Below are 11,192 nucleotides of genomic sequence, written 5' to 3'. Positions count from 1 at the left end.
TGCTTGGAGCATCTCATCCCAGACTCTGAGCTGCTTGCTCGGAAGGCACTTTATTCTTCTCACAGAAGGAGACTTACTCAGGCTGCAAGGTGCACTCGATGGGGTTGCTCCCCACCTGACAGGCGAGGAGGCTGAGCCCTGTGGGGCATTTATTGGCACACGGCCAGGCTGGGGCTGGACCAGGGCGCAGCCTGACACCCCATGAGCTTCTGCCTCATGGACCAAGAACACTGGGGGATATGAGACACTGGAGAAGCCGAAAGTTTCTTATCCCTGCCCGAAGCCCCAGCACTGGGCACCGATTTCCCTTTCCCAGCTGGAGCAGTCCCTGGGGCACCATGATGGGATGGGATCCAGGTGGGCTCTGCCTCTGCCAAACTCCTCTGCTAGGGACTCCTCCCTGGAGTCCCCACCCAGAAGGCCAGGCCTCTGTGGTCTGCAGCATGGGGGACAGGGCATATTCAAGCCCTCTGGGCAGGTCACAGCTTGGTCAGGCGCAACACGTTGAGCCGCACAGGTAGGAAGGTGGCGCCAGCGGCGTAGGCGATCTCCCGGAGGACCCCCTCCCACTTCTTCTCGTCCTCATTGTATCTGGGGTGGGAGGAGTGGGGACAAGGATGCAGAGCTCAGTCAGCCAAGTCCAGGGTCGGACCCAGCAGGAAGAGTGCAGCAGGCCACCCCTGGGAGGTGCTGCCTCCCAGCCCCAGGCCCACCTCCTTCCTTTCCATGCTCTGGGAAAGGGGTGGGCACCTACCTAAAGAACACCTACATTCTAGGAAGGGCTCCCTCTCAAGAATTCCACGCTCTTTTTTTTTAACCACATAGCATGTGGGGCCTTAGTTCCTTGACCAGTTATGGAACCCATGCCCCCTGCATTGGGAGGATGGAGTCTTAACCACTGGACCAAGGGAAGTTCCAAGAATCCCATATTCCTTGAAGTCCACCTCCTTCCAGGAAGGTCTACACCTCCTCAATCCCCTCCTCTTGAGAATTTCTGAACTGAACCCTCGAAGAAGTAACCCCCGCCACCCTCAATGTCTTGGGTCCTGTTCTCCCAGGACCCAAGGGTTCTCCCAAGGTTCTCCCAGCAGCGCTGCTCCCTAGAGGCTGCCTGCAGCACTGGCATTGCTGAAGGTTCAAAAGCTGCCCCAGATGGCCGAAACCTCTCCGGACCACCCCCAGGTAGGATCAGCCGAAGAAGCAAGGCACTGAGAAGCCAGGATCCAGCTACTTCTCAATCCCAGTCCAGCTCTCCCCCTCAGGAGGGAGGAGAGAGGAAAAGCCCACTCTGCTCCCTGGGGCCAATTTCTGTGGGTCTGGGTCCTAATCTTGGCATCGGCTTCTGACTGTGACACTGTTGATACTCCACAGTGGGGTGTGGTGCCGTGTGTGCACACCCAGACTTTCCCAACCAAATGGAGAGACCCTGGGCTAAGCAAGGCGTGTCTGCTGTCCTGTCCCCACAGGGTTCCCTGGAAGGGGATCAGCTCTGCCCCGCCCATGAGCCTGCCAGGCGCTGCCTCGGTGCCCAGCCAACCTTGCTCACAATTCCTCTTACCTCCCTGGGGCCAGGCTCACCTCCAGATGTCGTTGAGCTCTGTGGGAACCAGCTCCCCGGACTCAGTCTCCAGAGTGGCAAAGCCACCGATGGCATAGAGGGTGCCCGCCAGGCTGACCAGGCTGAGTGAGCTGCGCTCCTGTGGGAAGGCCTCAAAGGGTGCCCACCTGATGGGAAGAAGGGGGCATGAGGGGGGGTGCCCGCATGGGCCTCGGCAAGCCCAGTGACTGTCCCCTGCTAGCATCCATAGCTTCAGCTGCAACCTTCAAAATTCGACTCCCAGGCACCCATTCTGCAAGCATAACCTCCTCTTCCCTGACTGCTCAGGAACACCCTCTGGTCTTCTCTTCTTCCCCATTCTCTTGCCCCTCACGTTTCCCTTCATTGTGCCCCTATCATCCATCCAACCTACCCCTGGTGAAACCCACCAGGGACCTCCCCAAGGTCCCGCCTTTGCTCCTAAACCAACTCCTACTGGTCACCTCAGTCACCACTGAGACCATCCTGTGCACTCCTGCCCCTTCTCTCTTCTCCCCTTCACAGCCCAGACCCTCTCAAGCTGCCTTCACTCCCCCTAACTCCTGAGGGTGGAACTCCATCCCTCCAAAACTGCTCTCCCGACCACCGGAATCCAGGGCCCACAGCACACACCTCTGTTGACATGACTTTCTTCACCTTGCAGCTCCCCAGCCTCACCGCGTAGGCTTCCTTGCTGAATAAAGCATCTGCCCCTGCTGTCCCTCAGGGCCTGAGCCTTAGCTTGTCCCACTCACACCCTCTCTCCTGAGGGAGCTTGTCCCCACGGGCTACTGTTGACCCCCAGATCTCACCCTCCAGCTCAGCCCTTTCTCTGCCCCAGTAGGCTCCTCCTGGATACCCCCAAGCACCTCACATCCACATGTTCTAAGTGGACCCTCATTTTTCCTACCTAACTTCAACAGTTCCTCAATAAATGACCTCCCCGCCTCACTCAAAAGCATCCACCTCTCCCTCTCACCCCCACCATCCAATCAATTGCTAAATCCTGCTTCTTCTGTCTCCTGAACTCTTGCTACTGAGTTTGGCCTATGGACCAGCAGCATCAGCATCAGCTGGGGGGTTGTTAGAAATACACTCTGAGATCCCTCCCCGGACCTGAGATCCCTCCCCAGACCTGAGATTCAGAATCTGCATTCCAGCATGACCCCCAGGAGATTCGTGTGCATGTGAGAAACACTGGCTAGACCTTTCTCTGGTGCATCCTTTCTGCCTCATCACTGCCGTACCCCCAGCTCAAGGCTACCATCAGTACTTGCTACACAGCTGTACCCCCACCTCCTGGGAAATCCCTAATCTCTTCTCTACATGGTCTGCCATGAGGCATCTTGGTAAAACACAGATGGGAGCTTAAAACCCATCAGAGGCATTTCATTACTCTGGGGATAAAGTGCTTCAGCCCACTGGCCGTCTCTCCAGCCCCAGTATTCACCATCCCCACCTCCCTTCACCCATCACACTCTATCCAGCCTGACCAAAGCCCTTTTATCCAATGGGCTTGCCTTTTTTTTTTTTTTTTTTCTCCTAACTGCCTTGGCACTAGCCTTCCTTTGCCTTCGGGCATCTTCCCACTACCCCTTTAGCTGGCAGAGTCCACAGTTTTCTTCCTGACCTCCCTTGGCAGGGCAGCTTCTATCTTGTTTACTGCTCTTATCTCTAGCCATCAATCCAGTGACCGGTATGAGTCTCTGAATGAGGAACCTGGCATCTCCTGGGAGATCTTGCCTGCAGACCAGGCTGGCCATAACACTTGCCCCATCTTGTAGGGGAAGCCCACCTCACTGCTGACCAGAGTAAAGAGGCTACATCTGTGCTGATGTCCAAGCTGAACAGTGGAGACACAAAGTAGGTGCTATGATTCCTGCCAGGGCAGACACAGAGAGGGCTGATATAGGCCCAAAGCCACGGGGCCAGAGGGTTACAGTGGGGACCTTCGTCCCTGGCTGTCCTGTGGAAGTGGGTGGGGAGGCGGGAAGCAGCCATACTTGTTGTCTGCAATGCTGTACACCTCGGCTGAGCTGGTCAGCCCTGTGTCTGTGACCCCAGCAGCTACAAAAATGCGGCCGTCATGGATGGTGGCCCCGAAGAGTGAGCGGGGAGTCTTCATGGGCGCCAGCTCCCTCCACTCGAACTTCTTAGGGTCGTAGACCGACATCTTGTTCAGGCACTTCCTATGGGATCGGGGTGGAGGGGCAGTGAGTGAGAAAGGAGAAGGCGAGGGGCAGAGCCGCCTCTTTCCCTTGGCTAAGTCCCTCCAGCTGCCTCCCAAGGCAGGCAGGACAGACCCCTGACAGCCTCGGGGAGACTCTGCTTCGGTTCCGCCCGCCGACCCGGCTGCTGCACTCCCCCCTCCAGGCCCGGGCCTCACCTGTTGCTGCCCTTCCCGCCAATGACGTAGACCAGGTCCATATGGGAGAGCACCGAGTGTCCGTACACGGCATAGGGCAGCGGGTCCGATTCGCCCCATTTGAACGACCTAGAGGGGAGGAGAGTAAGGCGCCCTCTGTCCGTCTCTGCATCTGCCCACCACCCAACACGTGTTGGGATGCACCCGACTTTTTAACCGGAACTCCCCAGACCGCTCAGCTCCCCGCTCCCCCTTCACCTGCCAGCCCCGCCCCGCCCCGCCCCGCCTCGCCCAGCCCAGCCCAGCCCCACCCCACCTCGCCTCGCCCCGCCCCCGGCCCTGGGCTATCGCTCACCCCGCCCCGCCCCGCCCCCGGATCGTTGGCCCCGCCCCGCAACCCTCACTTACAGTCTGTCGTAGCACATGACCGAGTCCAGGCTTTGCTCGTCGTCCTTGAGCTCTCTGCCGCCGACCACGTAGATGGAGTTAAGAGCCTCTCCCAAGCCGAAGAGGCAGCGCGGCGAGGGCAGTGGCGGCATCCCCAGCCACTCTGAGTCCAGGTGGTCAAACTGCGGGCCGGGCGACCAGTCAGCGACCCTCCCCACTCCCTTTCATCAACCCCTCTCCCCAGCCCCAGCCCAGCGCCTTCTGGCCACCCCCCGCCTTGGGTCATGGGGAGTCCGGGCCTGCAGGTAGGGCCAGCGCAGCCCGGAGGCGGTGCCTGGAGACAGTGCCCCCCCCCCCCCCCCTCATATCGGGCTGAGAACAGCCGAGGGTCCCAACCCCACAGGGGCCCGGAGATCACCTTTATAGCACGGTGATGGAGCATCCCTTGCAGAGCTGAGAAGGAGTCTCTGAGAGGGAGGCCCAGTTGCCGCCCTGGCCATTCCCCAATACAATTCCTGAACTGAGGCCTGCCTGACCCCTGTTTTCCATCCCATCCCACTGCACAGGAAAGGTCCAAATACAGCCACCCACTCCTTCAAACTATGGCCCTGTGCACTCCAACAGTCATTTTTTCTGGCCACACTCGCATGGCTTGTGGGATCTTAGTTCACTAATCAGAGATTGAACCCCAGCCCTCCACCACGCCCCCACACACACACCCTCCCACCATCCCCCAACCCCCTACCCCTGGCAGTGAGAGTGGAGTCCTAACCACTGGACCTAGAGGGAATTCCCAGCAGTCTGTTAATAACTACACTAGTGGCTTATCTTTTGGTGGAGTTTTCTGAGGGCTGAGCACTGTGCTGATGAACACTTTATAACCATCAATTAACCTTCACACAATCTTACCAAGCAAGGAAGTATAATATCCCCATTTACAAAGAGGCCTAGAGAGAACACACAATGCACCCACTGTGTGCCTTGGCTGGTGGAGATGCTCTCCCCACCCCCCAGCTTAACACTGGCACCATGCTGCCCTCACCCCTCTCCAGCCTGGTTAGGCCTCAGTAAGCACACTATTCACTCGGCTCCTTCCCATCTCTGTTCCATGCTCACTGGTTCCCACTCAGAAGCACTGTACCCTCCCCTCCACGTCTCCAAATTCACCCAACTGGCAAGGCTTAAACTTACATGGCCAGTCACAAGGAAACCATGTTTGGCCTCTGAGATCCCACTGTCACACTATAGCTTGGACCAGGCACCCCACTCTCCTGCTCCTTCTTGGGCCTCAGTTTCCTTATCTGTGCAATGGGAAGGAAGGGAGGATGGTCCCTTTGTTTGAGACACACTGTTCCACATTCCAGTCCCAGCTTCATGCAATGGTCTTAGCCAGGACCCCTACACTGACCTTGCTCCTTCTCACTGTCCCTGACTTCAATCCCTGCACAGAGCTAGGGCCTCCAACATATTCACCATCTGAAAGCTGACATCTCCCTGAAACTGAGACACCAAAGTTATACATCTTATTGTCAACTGCCTATAACGATCTTCAGCCTTCAGGCAAATGGCTGTCACTCATCCTCCCCAGTCTACATCTCAGCCCAGCTCCAATGACATTCCCCAACAAGTAGACATAGGCCTCTGCTGGGCCCCAAGGCGCCCCCCAGTGCCCAGAAATCAGTACTGGCCGCCCCTCCCAAGGCGGGCCAGGCACCTGCAAGAAGTAAGCGCTCATGGGGTCCTCTTTGTTGTCCTCATTGTAGAATAGGCCTCCAGCCACGAAGATCTGGTTCTCTTTGGTCACTAGGCTGACATGGTTCTTGGGGATCTGGGTCGAGAGGGAGGCACAGTAGCACTCGTTGGCTGCCGGGTCATAGGCCACGGCGCCCTCCTCACTGATCATGAAGATGAGGTCCTGCAGGAACATGCCAAAGCGCAGGGTGTCATTGAGGATCCCGGGTAGGACGCGCTCTGCCTCCTCTTCCTCCTCCTCCGCCTTGGCTTCGGTTGTGCCCTTGTCAGTGGCCTTGGCCCCAGCCGACTCCTTCCCCTTCTCCTTCTTCTTCTTGCGCAGCACAGTGATGCGGCCCTCGTGGGCATCTTTCACCATCTGCACCTTGCGCAACAGCTCCGGCTGGGCACGCACGAGAGGGTGGCGCTCCACGCGGCTCTCTAGGAAGGCGCGTGGCAGCAAGCGGAAGCGCACGCTCTCGAAGACCGTGGGCAGTGCGCGCTGGCGCTCGGCTTGCGCCTCGGCGTCACCGCTGCTTGCCCATCGCATCACCGCTTCGAACACGGCTTCCTCCTTCTCCACGTTGAGGCCGTCGCTGGAGATGATGGCAATGAGCTCATCGGCCGAGAGCCCCAGGAAGTCGGCGTCGCGGGCCACCAGCGAGAAGCGCGCGCAGATGAAGTCGCGGGCGGACACCGCAAGGCGCGCGCAGTCGAGCAGGAGGCCAAGGCGGAAGACCGCCAGGCAGTTGGCCAGGCACAGGCGCTTCTGCAAGAAGGACACGCAGATGGTGAAGATGGAAGGGATCTGGAAGCGGTGCGCCGCGGCGAACAGGTCCTGCACGCTCGCCTCGTCCAGCGCAATCTCTGACGTGTACAGATAGTGGAGCACCTGGGCCACCACGTCAGGGGACACCTCCTCCAGGCGCAGCTCGCCTGCGCTCTCAGGCTCGGCCAGGAAGCGCGCCCGGAAGTAGGGGCTGCAGGCGGCCAGTACCAGGCGGTGGCACGGGAACTCGCGCTCGCCCACCCGCACCACACAGTCGAGGAACTTGCCGTGGTCCAGCATGTCCTTGAGCCCGTCCTGCAGGAGCGTCTGCTGGTACAGCCGCTGCTCCTCCGCTTGCTCCAAGCCCAGCGCCATGGTGGGTGGCCTCCTCTCCGCCCTCCGCCTTCCTGCTGGGTCGCACTCAGCCTACGCAGCTGTCCAAGCCGGGCTATATATAGAGCTGGACTGGGCCGGGTAAGGTGAGCTGCCTGGCCTCCCGCACATGACGCAGAGGGGACAGCTGGGCTGAGGCCCCCTCCCAGGGCAACCTTGACTCAGCCCCTGGGGTTCATGGGACTGGGGTAGGGTGTCTCGGTCCTCCCTGAAAGATGAGGGCCTCCCTGCCTCCTCTGTAAACGGAGCACAGTGAGGCCTCGACTGCTTTCCTTGGTCTAGGTGATAACCCCTCAGGGAAGGGGATGACCCAAGCTCTGCCTCTCAAAGAAGGGAGAAGCCTTCGAATCCCTCTTCAAGGGTCTCCCTTCCTCCAGGCCTTGTGGGCCTTTCTGCCCAGCTGCCCCTATCCTCCTTGGAGTGTACCTCCCTCCACCCAGTCCTGGACACGGTGTGCTCAGGTTTCCCACTCAATGAATTTGGGCCTGGGGAACCTGTTGCCTCAGCTTTAAAATGGGAAGACTTTTCTCCCCCAGCTCGGAGACCTTCCTTGGACTGTGCAAGAAAGCAAGAAGATGCTTGAATAAACAAGGTCACCACTTTGCTGTGGGGCCTGAGAAGGCCAGATCACTCTGTTGCACCTCAGTTTCCCTTCCTGCACAGTGAAGAGATGGGTGAGTTCGATTTTTAAGGGCTTCAGTTTAGTTCTGCTGTGATTTGAAAGCAGAGTCCCACTGCTGTGTGATTCTGTGGTCTGGTGACGGGGCAGAATCACACAGTACCACTCACTGTGGTTCTGTGTCCCTGCGAATACACAGGCACAGGGTTTCACACTATAAGCTGTCAGACGTGCTAGATTCAGTTTTGTAGGTTCAACTATTCTAGGTGTTAAAACCCCCAGGGATCAAAAAACTAACAAAAAGTTACACTCAGGGTTGAATATTCCAGGAAAGCTGTCTGTGCTCAGTTCTTCATTCATCCTAAGCTTGACCTGAGCCTGCCCAGCCTTGGAGCCCCTACACCTGTCTAGCATCTAAGGGATCCGGGTAGAGGTGTGGAGCAGCCAGTCCCAATGCCCATCCTGCTCTGGACCCCTGACTGCCTTCCCCCACTCGACAACATGCACACACACATCAGCCTCTGCCACCAAGATAAACTTGTTCCCAAAGTGCCAGAGGCTGCAGCTGTGGGTTAAATTTAGCCCCCAAGACACTGGTGTGAACTGTTATGGGGCATTCTCCCATCATTCCTGAGTCACTTGTTTATAACCTCAGGCTTGAGGGGGCGGGGGGATTAGCGAGGGGGGCTTAGGCTGGGCCAGGACTGAGTCACCACCCCGTTTTTGATCCCGGTGATGTCAATGCCTGTCCCTCCTGAGCAGTGCTTTCAACCATTGCTTGATGACCCCTCTAGCAGGTCTCAGAGGGACACAGCACCTAGGTAGGATCACCTAGAAATAGTCCTGTCTGTCTTCTGGGAAGGGCAAAGGCTCACCCAGGGGCCTCCAGCCCAGCCCTATACTGCAGAACATTTCCATTCAGCACCATCAGTGAGGAGACCAGGTTGTGAGAGGCTCAGCCATGTGGCCAAGTCACACAGCTGGCAAGTGGCTGATCCAGGATTCGAAGCAGATCTGCCCACCTCCAAAGACTGTGGGAATCCCTCCCTGCCCTGCTGATTCCAAAGAAAATGTCCATTAATCGTCGTCTCACTTTCCAAAGACCAGGACAGAAGGTACTGGCTGAACAATTAACTTATGTTTATCAGATGATTCAGTAGCATATTTTTAGATTATGATGAGTCCCATGGTGCTCAATTCCTACCAGGCATTCTACTAGAATGTTTATATGTGGCTCATCCATTCATCGAGAACCTACTGTGCACTATTCTAAATGTTGAGGATTCAGCAGTGAACACATCAAGTAAGAATTCCTGTCTTTTTGGAGCTTAACTTCAGCTGAGGGAAAGGGGAACAGCAACAAATAAATAGTTACACAGCGTGTTAGATGATAACTGCTGTGGTAACAGGTAGCTGGGAATGGGGCATGGGAAGCGATGGGTGGCAGAGGTCACAATTTTAAATGGAATAGTCAGGATGGACTCACTGAGTGGATTATGCTTGAGCAGGTTTAAACCATGGAGGAGGAGGATTCCAAGCAGGGAACAGCTTGAGCTAAGGCCCTGAGGCAGGACTACACCTGTCCTGTTCCAAGAACAGCAAGGAAGCCAGTGAGCAATGAATGAGGAGGTGAGTAGGAGATAAGGACCGAGAGGTAAGAGGGGGTGGTATCGTGTATGACCAGTGTACAGATGGGTTTTTTTGCCCTCTGTGAAATGGGGAACCGCTGTTTATTTTTAAATTATAATTATGGGGAATGCAAACATTTCCAGGGAGCGAGTAATATACTGATCTCTCATGTACTGAGCACCCTCTTTCAACAACTATCAACTCATGAAGTCATGGCCAGTCCTGTGTCATCCCTGCACCTCTCACTCTGGTTTCACCCAAGGACATGCCCAGGGACCACATGTGGGCGGGAGAAAGCATGACTCCAGGGCTTGATGTTGATCAGAGGGAGACCTGTCACTTCATTTCATCCTTTTAAACTTTACAGCAATGGGCTTCTCAACAGAAATGCCGGCATCTCAAATTCTGAGGGAAGTCATTTCCAGCCTGAATTTTACACCCAGGCAATTTTACACCCAGGGAGATACAGTCAAGCGCTTCAGAACGTCATTCCCGGAAGTGGTCCAGAGGAGAAGGTAAATGTTAGGGTTAGGAAAAAGGAGTCCACTAAGACATAAACCTTTTAGAAGTTAAAGATCTCTGCAGTGAACACAAAAGGACACAGTCTTCAGCAAAGAGGGACAGGGAATGACAGGCCGGGGGAGGCTGTTAGGCAGTTTCTCAAGTCTCCTCGTGGGAAGCTGGTTGCCCTGTGTGTTCCCTAGGGTTATCTTCCTGTACTGCTCCTTGGTGCTGAGAGTGATGAAATGGATGGAACACGATGTGTTTGCACATACTGGAAGGAAAGTTGCATTTATGACAAGAGGTTTGGGAATGCAGCAGTGCTAAACACCTAGAAACCAAAGTAAATTATGTTTAAAAGAGCCAAAAGTAAAAAGTTATGAGAAAGGAAATGGAATCATATTGCATTATATGGCTTGGTTGAGATCGGTGTCTACATAGTCATAATAATGTAGATACTAAGTATTAATCTAACCTCAGATAGTAACATAAACCATGTTGGGAGGAAGGGGAATTGTGTATATAGTGTTTGTGTGTGTGATGGGAGTGTTGAAGAAATACATCAATAGCCAATGCCTAAGACTGAAAATAGGAGGAGAGCAGTGTTGGAGGAGTGCTTTCCATGGGCAGGAAAACACCAAAAATACCAACTGAATTGGAACTGCTCACTTATTGGGAGTTGGAAAGGAGGAGATGTGGGGAACTGCAGGTTTTTGTAAAAAAAAAAAAAAAGTTCTAGAAATATTTGGCTTCTTCAACTATGTCCAAATAAAACTTTAATTAAAAAAATAGATATTTTCCTCAGAGGTTCTCTAGAAAACCATGCTGTGTGACATCGGACTGTTGCTCACAGCACAGTGGGGCTGCCACGAAGAGGTGATATGGAGGCAACGCATGGATGGACAGGTAGCACAGGGGAAACAGGGAGGCCGAATCCCTTCAAGACACCCAGCAGGGAGCAGCCAGGCCCGCAGGCCTAGCAGCAAGCGGCACTTTCAGGGTGACTTGAGCGAGCCCCTGTTCCCCTCAGAGAAGTGGGGCTGCGTGGAGGGCAACGTACTCATCCTGGGGACCTGAACCGCCTCCCTGGCCAGTTAGTGAGCCACCCAGCAGCCTCTCTCCTAGCCCCTCTCAGTGTCTGAGACCCCTCAGATACCCTGGTATCTCATCTGAGACCCCTCTCTGGGCATCTGAAACCAAGTGCTACATACATGGTGAGGGG

At 55.6% G+C, this 11,192-nt stretch overlaps 1 protein-coding gene and 1 long non-coding RNA gene across 3 annotated transcripts; one reads left to right on the top strand and one right to left on the bottom strand.

The window, feature by feature from the left end:
- Nucleotides 1-31: 31 nt before the first annotated feature.
- KLHL40 (kelch like family member 40) lies at nt 32-7,265 on the bottom strand. The gene is made up of 6 exons (XM_006051797.3): nt 6,043-7,265; nt 4,350-4,510; nt 3,963-4,070; nt 3,580-3,765; nt 1,579-1,725; nt 32-591 (listed from the first exon to the last, which is right to left on the bottom strand). Exons 1-6 carry the CDS (start codon nt 7,201-7,203, stop codon nt 480-482), a joined length of 1,875 nt encoding a protein of 624 aa, XP_006051859.1. The 5' UTR covers nt 7,204-7,265; the 3' UTR covers nt 32-479.
- Nucleotides 7,266-9,025: 1,760 nt separating this feature from the next.
- On the top strand, nt 9,026-10,761 carry LOC102409698. 2 transcript variants are annotated; one of them, XR_326976.3, is made up of 3 exons: nt 9,026-9,143; nt 9,349-9,469; nt 9,837-10,761. It is a non-coding gene; the product is annotated as an uncharacterized LOC102409698 (long non-coding RNA). The 2 variants fall into 2 exon arrangements; XR_006547512.1 differs by having other exon boundaries at nt 9,109-9,249.
- Nucleotides 10,762-11,192: the final 431 nt, after the last annotated feature.

The sequence above is a fragment of the Bubalus bubalis genome, chromosome 21 (assembly GCF_019923935.1).
Source record: "Bubalus bubalis isolate 160015118507 breed Murrah chromosome 21, NDDB_SH_1, whole genome shotgun sequence".
Lineage (NCBI taxonomy): Eukaryota > Metazoa > Chordata > Mammalia > Artiodactyla > Bovidae > Bubalus > Bubalus bubalis.
This window is presented reverse-complemented; position numbering and strand designations above follow the sequence as displayed.

Coding starts and splice junctions, on each gene's coding strand:
- KLHL40 (XM_006051797.3), bottom strand. CDS start 7,203: ATGGCGCTGGGCTTGGAGCAAGCGGAGGAGCAGCGGCTGTACCAGCAG. Junction 4,071..4,349: donor GTCATGTGCTACGACAGACT/GTAAGTGAGGGT, acceptor CCTCCCCTCTAG/GTCGTTCAAATGGGGCGAAT. Junction 3,766..3,962: donor GGCGGGAAGGGCAGCAACAG/GTGAGGCCCGGG, acceptor CCGATCCCATAG/GAAGTGCCTGAACAAGATGT.